At 39.6% G+C, this 16,278-nt stretch overlaps 1 protein-coding gene across 1 annotated transcript; it reads right to left on the reverse strand.

The window, feature by feature from the left end:
• Positions 1-79: 79 nt before the first annotated feature.
• LOC148035970 (putative 26S proteasome non-ATPase regulatory subunit 3) lies at positions 80-10,653 on the reverse strand. Its single transcript, XM_087677953.1, has 8 exons — positions 10,253-10,653; positions 9,981-10,174; positions 2,443-2,586; positions 2,217-2,353; positions 2,039-2,093; positions 1,829-1,939; positions 1,507-1,746; positions 80-738 (listed from the first exon to the last, which is right to left on the reverse strand). Exons 1-8 carry the CDS (start codon positions 10,374-10,376, stop codon positions 223-225), a joined length of 1,521 nt encoding a protein of 506 aa, XP_087534079.1. The 5' UTR covers positions 10,377-10,653; the 3' UTR covers positions 80-222.
• Between the last annotated feature and the right edge of the window lie 5,625 nt (positions 10,654-16,278).

The raw sequence follows: 16,278 nt of genomic DNA on the forward strand, positions 1-16,278 counted from the left end.
GACGGCCAGACACAGACACAGAGAGAGAGAGAGAGAGAGAGAGAGATTTACGGAAAAAAAAGAGAGAGAGAGAGAGATCAGTCCTGAAGGTAGCCTATTAATCAGTTCAAAAAGAGAAACATGCTGGGAGTGTACAACAGTACTCCTCTTTTTATGAGTACTTAAGACGACAAAATCTTTTTGCAGTAGATCTCACTGAAAGAAATGGCAAGCCTTGGGTTTCTAAAATTCACTCTCGTCTTCTTCTGCAATATGCTTTGCCAATTCCTGTTCCTGTTGTTGCCGTTCACGCCGTTTTTCAGCACTTTCAAGCTCCTTTTTATGAGCATTGGGTGGAAAGCGAAGGGCTTTCACTGCTTCATTGTGAGTATTTAGGCAAAAGACAATACGAGAGTGGAATGCAAGCTGAGGCTCATTAGAAGAGTATATATCCCCAGTTTCCTTAGACTGCATCCATCCATTCGCATGATCCACAGAGGCTTCAATCCCACCATCCCTTATAGCCTTAGCCACAATACTCTCTGCATCTGCAACTGCTGTAGCCGAATGCAGTCTCAGCTTAGCTGCCACATCAGCAAGTGATATGCGAGAATATGAAATGCTTATATTTCGAAGACCAGTGCGAATCACGTTATGCCGCAGACGCACAATGAGGTTGTGAGTTCTGTCAGTGTGGAATGTGCTTGAATTCTTCTCTGCAACCCCATGGAAAAGCTCTAGATCTCCAATTCGAACAGCCTGCACAACCACATCTTTGAAATCTTAATTATCTTTCAAACACAATTTCATCATGCATGAAATGTTTAAACAAATAAATGTGCATACATCAGTGCAATCTTCAACCCTAAAGCTAGTGAAAACTGGAAATAAAGCTGCTGAAGACATAAAAGGCTGCAACCCAGCGGACAAAAAAGACAAGTTGCACCTTAAAGCTGCTTCTTGAACAAGGAATGAGACCTATAAATGCTTTTAATCCATAGTCACAACTGACAGGGATGGTGAGAGAAGATTTTGGAAAAAGTTTGTACTTATTTTGGTGTTTTTTTTTGGGGGGGGAAGGGGCCTTCAAATTTTTGAGAGAGGGAGAGGTTGGATTGCAAGCTGGGTGTCAGGAAAGAGAGGCTGCAGGCTGGTGCGCACTGACATGGGTTAGTGCAGTGAGACTGGGGGCTGGTGGGCTGCAGCAAATGATGACAGAAGACAAGATAATGTTCGGCGGGCAAAAGGAGCAGCAAAAAGCACAGAGGAACACAAAGCAAGTCTGGCCTCTCAGTCAATCCCATCCCGAACCTCCTGTCACAGCACATGGTGTGACTTGATGCCATCCCATGCATCCCCTTGTGAGTGACACAAAACTGACTTCCCCAAAAATTGTGGCACATCCTGCTACATTAACTTCACTGAAACAGCATCCCGGCATCACAAGGGTCCCTCCGGTCATAACTTGTGACTATGTAACAATCCCTCATACACCTCAATCAACAGTAGCAATTTATTGGCACTTACATTTGTCAGCTCAAAATAAGGTTTAAGGGCCTTTTTCATGCCAGACTGCATAAATGTTGTTCGTTCAGGGATTTCACCGAGCAGAAGGCGAACGATCACAGCCCATTTATTGCATTGGATACGGAAACCTCTAGCTTTGACAGGAGCCTTCCGAGCTGCTTGTAAAAGACTGTCCTTTGCATCTGTATATTCAAGTTGGATCGTTCGTATTCTTCCCAAATAATACAAGTAACGGCACAGCTGTCAAAAAGAATAATTCAGACCCCTGAAAAATCTTGGAAATGTGAAAATCAAAGGGAAAATCGTGATAGCTAAAAATTACCTGCTGGTTTGAATGAGATTCCAAACGCTGTGTCTTAGACCGCAACTTTTCAGCCTGATCGTACAAGTTGTAGTGCAAATAGTTTCTCAGCAGAAGATTCAACAAAGTTTCCTGCGCAAACAAATAGTATGAGAAGCCTTTGTGCAGCTAATAAACAATTTTACATGTTCAAATAATATAAGTATGCATAAATCAATTTTTTCTGTCAACCTGACCCAACTCATCACGGCGGAGAGTGGCAGTCCGGTGTAAGGCCAGTAAGGTCCTGCATTATCCAACAGTAAAGAGGTTCATTTCATAAGGCCATCCACCAGTTAAAAACTTTTCGTATCTAAATTGCCATCAGCCAGTTAAATACTTTTTGTAGCTAGAAGATGTCACAACTTACCCCCTTATCTCAACTAGTGAGTTTGTCAGTTCGTAGCTGTAAGAATAGTAGAAGTAAAGTCTGGCTGCAATGACATCAACACTTCTCCTGTTTAAATTTTTAAGACGACTTATTGCCACAGAAGAGCAAGCCTTAGCCTGCGGCAGAAGAAAAAATATTTATGTTATACTCATTTCACAACTAAATTAGAAACTTAACTTCAAAATTAAAACTAGAATTTCCTCACCTCTTTGTATTGCCTTGTATCAATCAAGAACACAAGCACAAGTAAGTAACTTAGAATTTCCAACTCAGGAAGTGAAGTTTGCCTGTGAGAGACAGCTTGAATAGTTCCTGGTGGGCTGTCAACCTCCATCTCTTTTTCGTCATCCTGCACAACCAACCAGTTATTCTCATATCAAGCAGATTATAGAATGAAATGATAACTGAAAAGTACAAACTCAGCCACAAGCACCAGTCTGTTGCACTTGCTGAAGTTGATAGGCAAAAAGTGGCCATCACACACTTTATAACAAAAGGAAGATTTTTATTCAGTTTAATACTTTTGAGGGCTATGAACAGGGATCTCTAGATGAGCAATTTGGCAAATGATTTTCCAAGATAATGGGCACACATCCATTGAATATGGGTGAAACATGTGATTTCGGCACTTATTGAACATATCACAGGAAACAGGCAACCTAAGACCACTATCATCAACACATTAGGCACTATCGCCATGTCGATAAGATCCAGGGCAAGGATATTGACAGACAAAAGTACGGCAGCTAGATGTAGATAATGACTTTAGCCATAGATCTCATCAGCCATAACTTCCATATACAGTGTGACTTTATCATGCAATGGCCTCTTTATTCAAAGCTAACAATCAATTGTTAACACAAACAGTAGGGATTCTGCATTGACCCTAATAGCTTTCACTTCCACTCACATTAGTCTTTGAAAATCCATGATTCTAAGTTCAAAAGGCAATATCATATACTTGTAGGAAATCCACTACAACAGATTTCAAATCAGGTATTGCAATTGAAAATCCTTTCAGTAGTTAAAAGGGCAATACTAAATAGACATTTAATACCATCATCCAAAAGTAACAATTAAAACATGCTCACAAAGCTATTGAGCTAAAAAATGCATTATAACCTAATTAACACTTTATTACAGGCCCAAACCTCGATTATTACCAAAGTTTCATTAAACCATGCATGTTCCTAGAGGGTGTCCCTGATTTGGAAGGATAGACACTTCTATAAATAGATGGGCTGCCCACCACTCAGCCCTCTTCTTGTTTTGCAGATTGTTGGCACCTATCTCTGTTGTCCACACCCCATCCACAAAGAATATCTCAGTTTGAGCTGTTGTCTACCAGATAGGCACCTACAATCAAATTGTCTACTACCACTGGCAACTGTTTGCAACCTACTGTCCAAGATAGGCTGTGCTTGCTACTGATCTACCTGTTCAAGCCTGCATTCTACACTGTGCCACCGTCACTGAGTGCTAACATCATCATCAATATCTGTGTTTACTATCTAGCCCTGCTGTACAGCCAGCCACATCATCATACCTGATGCGTTTTCAGTCAGCTGCTTGTCACCTGCATCTTCTGACACTTTTCCAGCCTACTGCCCACCGTTCATCCTGTCCAGTTTCATCTGGCACTCATATCTGATGTGTTTGCAGTCTGCTGCTTGTCACCTGCATCTTTCGACACTTTTCCAGCCTGCTGCCCACTGTTCGTACTATCCAACTTCATCCGCCACTGATCCAAACACTCCCAAATCTACATTTGCTGCTGCAAGAGCTCATTTGGAGGCTGTTTGCTGCATTTCCCAATCTGTTAGAGTGAGACACTCTCTCCTGCTCATACTCTCAGTCCCAATCCTATAGACACAAGGGTTCAAGGCATAGTTGCTAGGGGTTTCAGAAACGGGAGGTCCGAAACAGGTTTCCAAAGTTTCATCCGAGTTTCCTAAAATGTAAGAAACGGATTTCTTTCAAGATGAAAATTATTGAAATTTTATATACATATAAAAATACTTCTAGCCCCATGGACCATAGCAAAACATATTTTGAACCTAATTCAATATTGTATATTGAATCTAAGTGAACAATCAATAGTCAAACAATTTACATAATACATATATAGTACACCGTATTATATGATTCTTTGTCCAAATTTAACATTTCATGAATATAAAAGAAGCATGATGATGCCATAGATTTGCTCACACAAAAACTACAATCAATGTCAAAATAGTAATAACAATACATGTCTCTAAATAGCATCATAATGAATCCATGGACCACGTGATATATCACATGAATCATAAAAGTTGCTAATAAACATGTTCAAACTTCAAATGACAATAAAATCAAAAATCCTAAACTCAAAGTACCCAAAAGTCCAAATCTTAAGTCCTCAATTAAAAATCTTGAGTCAAGCCTCAATGGTATCTACATCCTCATCCACACCCATCTCCCCATCTCTTGACTCAATGTCATCAGCCTCATCCCCACTACTACTACCAATCCCAAAAAACTCCTCAAATGCATCCTCAATAGCTAGAGGTGCCTCCAAAGTATTGGCACCACCTAGAGCTCCTCTCTAATATTTGTGACACAAGATGTAGCAATCTCCTTGTATAACATAGTATAGATATCTCTTTCCTCACGTGGAATATCTAGCATCTCTTTGCATTTTGTAATATCTATCTTGTTCAAATTCACTTGGCAAGACAAATCGGATAGTCAATTTGCTCAAGCAATTGTAAATTGCAATCGTAAAAGACTAATCTCTCCAATTGTTGTGTAGAGAGTTTATTTCTCGGCTTGGTATGGAGCAAAGCCCATGTACTTCAATTCCTCTCACAAGGCCTAAAGCTACAACCTTATGAGATAACTCTCATTGCAATGTGTTTCTGAAGAAGAAAGTTTGAATTCAATGCTTGAATAAAAATCAAATAGCAATATGTATTATGGGAGTTGGGTAATGGATCAAATATTTGCTTTTACCAAGATAGATAACTCAATGCCATATTTTTCCCACCAAGAGACTTGTTGCAACTAAGTCTCCTTTCACTCTATAGTGCATGACCCAAATACACTACTTTGATTGTGAAAAAAAAGACGTTCATCCTCTAATTTCAAAAGTATATCATCGTCGTCTCCCACAACCTACATCCATCCTCTAATTCTTTGTTGCCATACTAGTGTTTATTCCTCTATATAGGATGAAGGATATAGACAACTACATAAATAGACCAATGAAACTAATCCCAATATCGGTTTCATATGTCTTTCAAATCCCTAATTCTTCATATACAAAAGAAAAATGTAATGAAATCACAAATTTTTTAAGAAAAAAAAGCAAAATGAAAGCAACTCTTTATCTTACAAAATTTTAATTCTGAAAGAATGTGTACCTAGAAGCTGACAATGTAGTATTTGTGTCCAAGGCCTCTCAAATCTTGTCCATGAACTCGTAAAGAAAATCAATGATGCTCCCCTTCTTTATGTCTATCAATATAAGGACACTATACATGGGATTCATGCTTTTCACTAGGCTAGTTGCGTCTTTCCACCAATCATCTTTCGTGACAGTGCAACAAAGTGCAATTCCTTGGGATCATTTTTTCTCTTCGCAGATAAGCAAGGAGACGAAGCATACTCTCAAGTTTGCACACCATAAGAATGAGCTTATCCATTAAATTCTGGTTTTTATACATGTGATTTTGAGTTTGGGCTTCCACCATAGGCGTCTATATCTCCTATTTGGCTCTAGCTCTTGGCCAGCCTTTCTTGGTTTATGCATTTAATTATATCGATTATCACAAAAGTAAATGAAAGCTAGTATTTGTGTCCTTGCCAAGCTATGGGTCTTTTTACTCAATAGAAAATGTTACAACTTGTATGGGTGTTGTATTCGGATTTCGAATTGATATTACAATTAAGTGTATGCATCAATTCCTTGCCTTTGGTGAGACCACCAAGTGTCTCCTCTTGCGGCAACAAACTAGGAGCAAAGACCATTCTCTATCAAACATCCCATCATAAGCCTGAAAGGCAAACTAACTTCAAGATTTGAATCTGTCAGACTCCATTGGTGCATTTAGAAAGCCCGGTTTAACATCCACAATGCTTAAATATTGATGAGGCGTGGATGCCCACCGCCACTACTTGCTCACATCCCTTCCTAGCATTGAAGAGTCTATGAGGGATGATGATGCCATTAGGGCTAGAAGAATGGCTCTTGAGCCGCTAGGGCCTTTGCTGCATAGCTAGGATCAAAGTAGCAATTTGAGGATTGGTACGCTCTGCAGCATCTAAGCTCGTATACCACGTCCTACCCTTGTCGCCTAGGCAAAGCCTGAACGCTAGCGAGCGTTGAGTTTGGTCGTTGAGGCCGTTGGCTTCGCAAACTTGCTCAAACTGCTCAACAAAGCTATATCCATTGGTGCATTTAGAAAGCCCGGTTTAACATCCACAATGCTTAAATATTGATGAGGCGTGGATGCCCACCGCCACTACTTGCTCACATCCCTTCCTAGCATTGAAGAGTCTATGAGGGATGATGATGCCATTAGGGCTAGAAGAATGGCTCTTGAGCCGCTAGGGCCTTTGCTGCATAGCTAGGATCAAAGTAGCAATTTGAGGATTGGTACGCTCTGCAGCATCTAAGCTCGTATACCACATCCTACCCTTGTCGCCTAGGCAAAGCCTGAACGCTAGCGAGCGTTGAGTTTGTTCGTTGAGGCCGTTGGCTTCGCAAACTTGCTCAAACTGCTCAACAAAGCTATATGGGTCATCATGAGGTTGGTACTTATCGAGTTGCTTGGCAACAATCGGTATTTTGGCCTAGCTCTTTGAGCCTTGGCTTGCCCCCAATCCTACGAGCAGCGACGTCGCTAGTGCGGTGGCACTCTACTCTGCTGCTGTATTATCGAGCAGCCGCCTCATGAGAAGCTATTCAGCACTCGCTGCACCTCATGCAGCTCCATGCTTTGCCTTTGGCTCCTAGTATGATAGGGCTTTTCACAAAGCTAGTTTGTATCAAGCACCGAGATTCAACTATTTCTACTCTTTGTGGTCCAGGATTGATACGATGACATCAACATCATTGTCTTTCCAAGACACCTTGATGGTGGCTCAATCACCGACTACTTGGGTATCCATGGTTATATCTTATTGTTGTCGTTATATGTACTATGGTGCGTCTTTCATCATTATATATTTTATTATATTTATCACCCATGATTTGAGTTAGAGTGTTAGCAAGGTATATATTCTGGGTATACAAGAACATGAGCTGAGTGCTTTTCATTTTTGAGCATACACTTAATGTTGGCCAACTTGTATTCTTGACCATATTTAATGATGACTGGCCTACTCTTTAGTTTGTATTATGTCTGCCTCTTTAAGGCAACATCCCCTCCACTTTCCAATCATCCAATACAAGGACAACAAAGAAAGACTAGTGGGAAAAAATAGTAACTAAGCTTCAAACACCCATGTCCAACTAAGACCAAGGCAATCGCAATAAAAATCATGTCCACTAGCATTTGGACCAACGTGTGTTAACTCCAATGAAGATTCATTTCAGCTCATTGCATGGTGACTATTCATTAGGCATATGTTTAAACACCATGCATCATGATCCCAAAATGGTTGTGTTTCAGGAGGGCTTCAATTTTCTTATTTTTATCATCCTCAAACAAATGGGTATAGCAAGAATGGCAATTCCACATTTCTTGATCTACTAAAATGCTATGTTACAGCAAGTAATCAAACTAGGAAGCATTTGCCTTTGGTTGAGTCTTACACAGATAACACCTTAGGAAAGTGGTATATGTTGAAGCAATTCCCCACCTATTTTGATGACAAAAGATCAAAATACTCAAATATCATGCTTGCACTTCTAAAGTTCAAGCAAGGTATTGCCAAAGTATAAGAGCCAAAGAGAGAAGGAAAACAAGCATGTATGCCAAATTAATTTGAAAGATGCTGACTAGGCACTTCCAAAGTCTAAAAAGGCTAGACTCTAAAAGCACTCTAGAAAGAAAGGAAGCATTCAACATTGTCTAGCAAATACTCGGGGCCTTTCAATTATTGATACCAATAGCAATATTCTAATTTTTCATTCAAATAAGCACTTCGAGAGCTTTCAAATTACATAATGCCTTTCATTCAAGATTATTAGAACACTTCAAGTGATACACATCTTGATGAGGTTGTTCCACTTAAGTAAAAATTGAAAAAATCAATGATAAACACACGTCATTTGGTGGCCAATGATCCATCCACCCTAACCACTCCTATGATTACTCGAATAGCAAATTATACACAAGTAGACTTTTCCCTTGATGATGAATATTGATGTAGCCCTGCATCAAATAAGATGCCAAAACACACAAAAGTAAGCTAGCAACCACACTAAGGACAAAGGTTGCTAGGAAGACAAGGCAATAAGCCACCGATTTGGAGCCATAGTGTCTCTTGCATTTTGCCGCTTAGTTAGTATTAATTTATATCGCATGGCTCAATTTCAATCAACATGTAAATCTTTTTTTTTTAATCCCTGTGCTTTTTTTTAAATCATGAGATGTAACCAACCAAAAACGCACATTGCTTCTATAAACAACCTTGTTGCTAGCAACTTGCTGCTAGCACCTTGCAGCTTTCTAGAATTCCTTTATTGTTTATTGGTGTAAAAATCTTTAAAAGTTACAATTACTTAATCAATTGCAAGAGATAAATCAAGTTTTGATACGTGCATGTATGCAATATCAAAGAAACAATGCATAAACCAAGTTATAAGAGACTCTTGAACCAAAAAAACAAAGGCATTATCATCATTACTCTCACTAGATGAGAGCCTAATTAAGAAGGCTCATAAGCTTCCAAAATGTCCTCGGTCCAATACCTAAGATGAAAAAGGACCAAAAATCACAAGGCTTTGGGCTAGGTTGATGCCATAGATATCATATAGTACCTCCAAGCAGCCCTTGTAGTTTTCACATCATCCCCACTCAATTTTCCTATTTTACAAAAAGAGCATCAATAGTAGAAATTCAAAACATAGAAAAAGATAAAGAGTTTGCCATATCTAGACAAGAGATGGATGTCCACTTATCTCAAGCCAGATCTTGTTTTATGCAAGAACTCCACTAGATACTCTAGTTATCAAACAGCCACTTTTAAGGTATAGATTGCAATCACTAATGGACAAGTAGCCCATTATTAGGATAGGATCCAAAGAATTGAGCAATTCATACCCATGAATACAAAGTTGAGGTCATAAAAGAGTGGCTTGGATGAAACAAAGATCCATGATTGTATATTGAAGGAAGAAATTAGATCTGAACATGCCCCCGAGCTTATTCAGACTCAGATATTCAACGTCAGCATTAACATCAACATCAAAGATTCTCAAGGACTGTACAAAGCAATCCTCGTGTGAGGATGATAAACATGGGGTGGACATTGGATCATGGTAACAAAGTCAGAGGAATAACAACTTCAGCAAATAAGTCCAGTCTTTGATCAATAAGGCAGTGTAAAATCATTTTGCTAGCAGTGCTGGTCGAGTTACCAAAAACAAATATTCAGTTCATCTTTTGATATGAGTAGCCGTGTACATCCCTACCAATGGCAATCCTGAGAATAAGAAAGAAACTAGGCGCAGGAACCGAATGCTCTACTGATACAACTCACATTGACAGATAAGGACTGTTTCACATGGTGCGAAATAACAGAATTCCCGACCTTGCTTATCAGGTACGGCAGCAACCTTGAGAGAGCCTCAGAAGAAGGAGGTAGCACGTGCTTGAGAAATGCAGCGAGGACAGATCCTTTGAACTTCCGCCTCAGAGACATCATATGACGCAGGGCACGTCCGATCAGCCTCATCTCCTTCATGGCGACACCCCGTTCAACAAGAGTGGCCACGCTCTTCAAATCTACGACCGCCAAGCGCAATGTGAGAGCAAAAGATGCACCAGAAAAGACACGAGGTGTCTTCAGATGAGATCACTTACGCTGAAGCAATGGCGGAGGGGGGGCTGAGGCCGGCGGCGGCGGCGGTTGCTGCTGCGAATCGGGAGTTTCTGTGGCCGAGTCGTCCTTCATGGAAACGTCCTGCGTGGAATTGCTCACAGCCATGGCTTCGACGGATGTGGCCGCGCAAGAAACCCTAGCGGGAAGCTGTGCAGGAAGAATATCAGACACAAAGGCTAGGCCAGCTGGCTTGCTTCCATGAGAATGCGAAGGGGGAAAATGACACAACACTCTCCCAGTGCGCACGCTATTGTTACGGGCAGCCCTGCCTGACTTTTTGGTCAGTCTCGACTCTGGCAGTTTGTTTATATACAGGAAGACTTGGGCACTGTCCTCGCGATGACCCCCTCGCACGAGTTACAACGGCTTTGGCCTGGAGAGCTTCCTGGTTTACACTAGCTCTGTCTGCTTGCATTCCGGCTGTGTTCGAATTCTAAAGGTGAACCAGTCATCTGCCTCACTCGTATGGGGGGTGTTGATACCGAAAAAATATATCGTCTTACGAAAAACCATGGTCCATCCAAAAGCAATTTAGGTGCATATGAAGCTCATAGATATAAACTTTAAAAAGAGCACTCGCCCTTTCTAAGAAAACACAAATTAGGTTAAGCCTACATGAACTACCGATTTTACAACTCTAAGACCCTAATGCACATTTTTCCTGTAGTTTTAGGGGGGCTACCACAATTCAACTAAGGTGAACTAGGCGCTCCGTGCCTAGACTCGCCCCTGCGCGAAGTGCAATTTTCGCGGCGAGGGCGGGTGCTGGACGCGTGACACTTGCCCCCACGTTTCTTTGTGGGGAGGTTGGGGGCTGCCACGTGGCACCCGCCCCCAACCTCCCCTTTACTAATAGTAAAGATGAATCTTTGTTAGGAGCTTCCCAAGGCTTAGTTAAGCCTTGTTGAGTGATTATTGAGTTGAGAAGCCACCATTCTATCCATTTTTGAGTGGATACAGAGCATATTGCAAAAGTCATTAACAACTATGGTAGCTTGGCAATACTTCTGTATTTTGACCATAATGTTTGCATACAATATCATAGTTTTCAGTTCTTTGTTTCACATAGAATAGAACAGTTCTAGTTTGGACAACACACAATGAGCTCCATTATGCATGTTTAATGCCTTGGCGATGAGATTTTGGTGCCCGAATATTATGATTATGCTTTGCAATGTTATTTGGATTAGTTAGAGCTTGATTAGCTTTATTTTGTAGAATTTAATCTCTGTAATAATAATTTGGATAACAATCTATTAATAGTAACTTTGTGCCTATTGAGGCTTGATGTTATTCGGGTATGCCACTTACATGCATTGATATCTAACATTGATACATGGACTCGAATATGATCATGGATGGCTTTACCACTTAGATTTGAGTTACATTGAGTGCTTTGGAGCTTTGGCTTTATGCTTTAGTTGTTTTAGTCATTGACATTAGGGATTTGAAGACTTACTTAGGTTTTATACTCTTGGATGTAACATGGATTATAGATGGTAATGTACTTGATGTCTTGAGTTTGTGTTGCTCATTTGGCATTCAGATTTGCTTCAATGAAAGCTATTTGCTATTGACATTAGAGCTTAGGATTCTTTATGCAGTTGCGCTTGATACTTTGAGATAGTGGGACCCTTGGTTTATGTATATACTCTCTTGTATACCATTGGGTGCAGTTACCTTCGCTTATGGAATAAATTGATTCCGTATGCTTTGGACACCGACATTTACCTCTATCAACAGTTTGTCAGTGATATATATGCTTATGGGATGTATGATTTATTGACAATTTGAGTTTATGGTAGTCTTTGGTACTAGTTATCTACACTTAGTCATTGCTAGTTGCATTCTTTATATCTCGATTGCTACTTAGATATCCCTAGTTATGGGAGCTTTCTTTCTTGGCTATTTGCCCACAGTTGGATTGACATATACTATTGTCTTTAATTCAACATTGCTGTAATTACAGTTTCACCATTGTCTTGGAAAGCACACATTGTACTTTGACAGTCTATGACTTGCAATTGGTGAACAGCTCTATACTTTGGTAGTTCCTCCTATTTTGCCCTTATTTTGGCTATGTTTTGGGGGCTAATTTACAATCATTTACAATAGCCCATTCTCTTGGATTTTACATTGGGATATATGTGATTATGGATGGTTATTTGAATGATAGTGTTATTTTCAATATTAAAAAGCTTGATGGCATAAATTTTACCTATTGAAAGTTGTAGATATAGCGGGTACTAGTTCAAAAGAAGCAAGTTAGGCCTTTCAAAACCAAGCGTGTAAAGCTTGAACATTTTGATTAGGATACTTGAGATGAGTTGGATGAGCTATGTAAATCGCTCTCTTATATTGTCTTTATTAGAACAGGTTTATTTCAATGTTGTGGTACCATGATAATGCTTAGCAATTATGGAAAAAGATATGTAATCTTTATGACAAGCAAAGTCCTGGTTCATATATGTATTGGTTGAAACAGCTCATGGATCTTCGTATGAAGTAAGGAACTAGTGAGTCCATGCATTTGAATGAATTTGATTGTATTTTTAGCTACCTAACTTCACATGGCATTGATTTCAAGGATAATCTCCCTCCCTTGTTCTTGTTTGCAATACTTACTGAGTCATGGGACACTTTTCGTACTAGCATGTATACTTATATACCTAAGGATGAAACTCCAATATGTTGAGGGTGCCTTACTCACAGAGGAGATAAATAGAAATAATCTGAATGCAATCTATACTTCTCATGCATTAACTGTTGAGGGTAAACTTGATAGCAAGAGTAGTAATAACTGTTGTAGTAGAGATTCACAAAGGTCTCTATCTCGTGGGAAGTCCTACAATATGTCCCAAAGTTGTAAGGCCTCTCTTATATGTCATTACTGTGGAAAGCAGGGTTATATTAGGCCATAGTATTGTAAGATTTGTGATGATAAGTGTAAGGAGAAAGGCAAGGACAGTACATAAGTCTAATGATCGCAACATTGTTCCTAGTAAGTCCAGCATGAAAATTGAGGATATAAATGCCTCGAATCCTAAGTTTGATGATGATTACATATTAACAACTTCCTCTCTTAATACTGGTTAATTTTGATGCCTCATCTACTTTTTCTCAGTGTTGGCTACTTGATTCGAAACCTTCTTTTCATGTTACCCCACATAGCGATTGGTTTCATTCATATCGTAGCATAACAAGTTTTGTGAGACTAGAAATTGACTTGGCGTTAGTGGTGTTAATTTACAATTTGCTTTAGATAGCACTTTTATTTTGCATGATGTATGTCATGTTTCGGCTTTGACCAAAAGCCTACTCTCTACTGGATAGTTGGATGATGTAGAATATCATGTATCTTTTGGTGATTCCACTATGAAAATTTACATGTGGGAATCTTATATTTGGTTGAGGTGCCAAGACTAGTAGCCTCTATCCCTTGCTTGTATCTGGGTCTATTGATCATGTTTTGGATATAACCAATATACCACATGTATCTTTATGGCATCATCGCCTTGGTTATATGTCTTTAAAAAATGAAAATGGTTTCTCATTTGCAATATCTTTTACCTCTTGATTACAAATATTTTGATTATTGTGACCATTGTCTTTATAGTAGGCAAACATGTAGTCCTCATAAAAAGTCACGCATTACATGCATGGATGAGCCATTGACTCTTGTTCGTTTCGATATATATGGTCCCATGCCCTATCACTCACTAGGTGGTACAAAGTATTTTGTGACTTTGATTAATGATTATTCACATAAGATACGGGTATAACTCATAAAGCAAAAATCGGATGTATTGGCTACCTTTCAGCATTCGCTTGCTCTTGTTGAGAACTAGTCAAGGTATAGATTGAAATGCCTAAGGTCAAATAATGGAGGTGAATATGTCTCTAAAGCATTTGAGCAGTTTTGTAATGAGTGGCATATTAAGCATTAATTGACTACCCCTTACATCCCACCCTAGAACAATGTTGCTTAGTACATGAACATGACAATTCAAGAGAGAGTGTGCAATATGCTTAGCTAAGTAGGCTTACCGTAGCATTTTTAGACTGAGACAATTACTACTGTTGTACATTTGATAAAGAGATACCCATGTACTACTATCGGTTGTCAAATTGAAGAGAAAGTATGGTCATGAAGACCTTCCTTATACATGTATTTTAGAGTATTTGGATGTGAGAGTTTTTGCTATGTTCATAAGAACAAACGTAATAAGCTAGATCCTAAATCAATAAAATGCATATTTCTTCGTAACAAGAATGTAGGTGGGATGCCCTATCACCTATGGGATCCATAAGCAAAGAAGGTTATCCATAGCCATAATGTTATTTTTTATAAGAAGAAGATGGATAAGCAGCTTGAGAATGTAGTTGAGACATGCAAGGTGGTATTTCATGAGGAGCAACTTGTTACCATATAGCTAGCTAGATAGCCTGCAGAGCACACAGAGCAGCTAATGTTCCACAATGGCCCATAATTGAAGAGAGTGAGCTTGGAGTGGAAGCAAGAGATATGGTGGAAGGAGATATATATATATATGATGGTGGAAGGAGCAGAGCAAGAGAGAGAGAGAGAGAGAGAGAGAGAGAGAGAATATGTGGGAACTCCAATAGTCACAATGTGTGATTGGCCTTCCCTTTATTAAAATGTCATTGAAAGAATAAAGAACGAAGTGGCAATACATAACATTGAAAGAATAAAGAACGAAGTGGCAGTCATGGACCACTTGCAGTGTATAGATGTGCGAGTACTGTTAGTGTAGTAATATACAGGCGGCTAGGCAGCACAAGTGCCTTTACCCCCAAAAACCTCCCACTCAAAGGTGAATGTGCCCCTTGTGAGGAGAGAATAATAAAAGAGTGTCAAAGTACAAATGTATATAAGCACAATAGGATAAGGAAATACATCATCTCATCCAACACCCATCAACTTCCTAAGGGCAAAACACTCCACTGAGAGACTTTTTGTAAGCAAATCTACAAGATATTGGTTAGTTAAGATCTTGACAATGTCAATAAACCTATCCTTCTCAACGACCTCTTTGATGGAGTGGTAACACATCTCAATGTATTTTATCTTCGCATGGAATACCAGATACTTGGCTAACTAGATAATACTCATAGAATCTAAATACAGTATAGGGACCACATTAGTAATACCTGGGTCTACCACCGGATGGCCTAACTAGAGAGCTTGCTTGCAAGCCTCAATGGATGCCACCATAACATATGTACATAGCTGCTATGTCTTTCGGGTACGTCATGATACCCTTGACAGCATCCCAATGTCATATGCTAGGTGTAGCCATATAACATGCCACAATTCCCACTACAAATGCTATGTAAGGACGAGTGGCTATCGTGGCGGCATAGATCAAACTGTCTATGGTAGAGGTATAAGGGAACTTGGCCATCTTGGCTTATTGCTCATCATATTGTGGGCAATCAGCTTGACTAACCTTCACATGAGAAGATAGAGGACAACCAATAGGCTTACCATCCTACATATGAAACCACTCAATGACTTTTTGGATATACTCCTTCTGTGATAGATAAATGAGTCACTTAGAGCGACCATGCATGATGCACATCCCAATAATATGTTAGGCATGTTCCATGTCCTTCATCTCAAAGCTTTTCTCGAGCTGAGTTTTCAAGGTATTCAACTCATTACGAGCTCTCCTAGCAATAAGCATACCGTCCACATAAAGTACCAAAACCATAAGGTTGACATCACGAGCCTTCTTTGTGTATAAACACGGATCCATAGCATTACAACTATATCCCTATGAATGCATAAAATCCCTAGGTGCCTACTTCTTTAAGGCCATAAAGGCTCTTTCTCAACTTGCACACAAGGTGTTCCCTACCTTGTTCTTTAAAGCCCTTAGGCTGCTGCATATAGATCTCATCATGTAAGGCCCCATATAAAAAAGTCGTCTTTACATCCATCTAATAAAGGTGTGTGACCAATGCCAATACCAAGCGTAGAATT

The sequence above is a fragment of the Lygodium microphyllum genome, chromosome 5 (assembly GCF_053477565.2).
Source record: "Lygodium microphyllum isolate KBCC chromosome 5, Lygodium_microphyllum_v1.1.10, whole genome shotgun sequence".
Taxonomy (NCBI): domain Eukaryota; kingdom Viridiplantae; phylum Streptophyta; class Polypodiopsida; order Schizaeales; family Lygodiaceae; genus Lygodium; species Lygodium microphyllum.

What these genes read in the sequence shown, in the direction of transcription:
- LOC148035970 (XM_087677953.1), bottom strand. Translation starts at nt 10,376, where the DNA reads ATGGCTGTGAGCAATTCCACGCAGGACGTTTCCATGAAGGACGACTCG. An exon ending in TCACTAGTTGAGATAAGGGG is followed by an intron (nt 2,094 to 2,216) that starts GTAAGTTGTGAC and finishes TGGATAATGCAG; the next exon opens with GACCTTACTGGCCTTACACC. An exon ending in CTTATTTTGAGCTGACAAAT is followed by an intron (nt 739 to 1,506) that starts GTAAGTGCCAAT and finishes GTGGTTGTGCAG; the next exon opens with GCTGTTCGAATTGGAGATCT.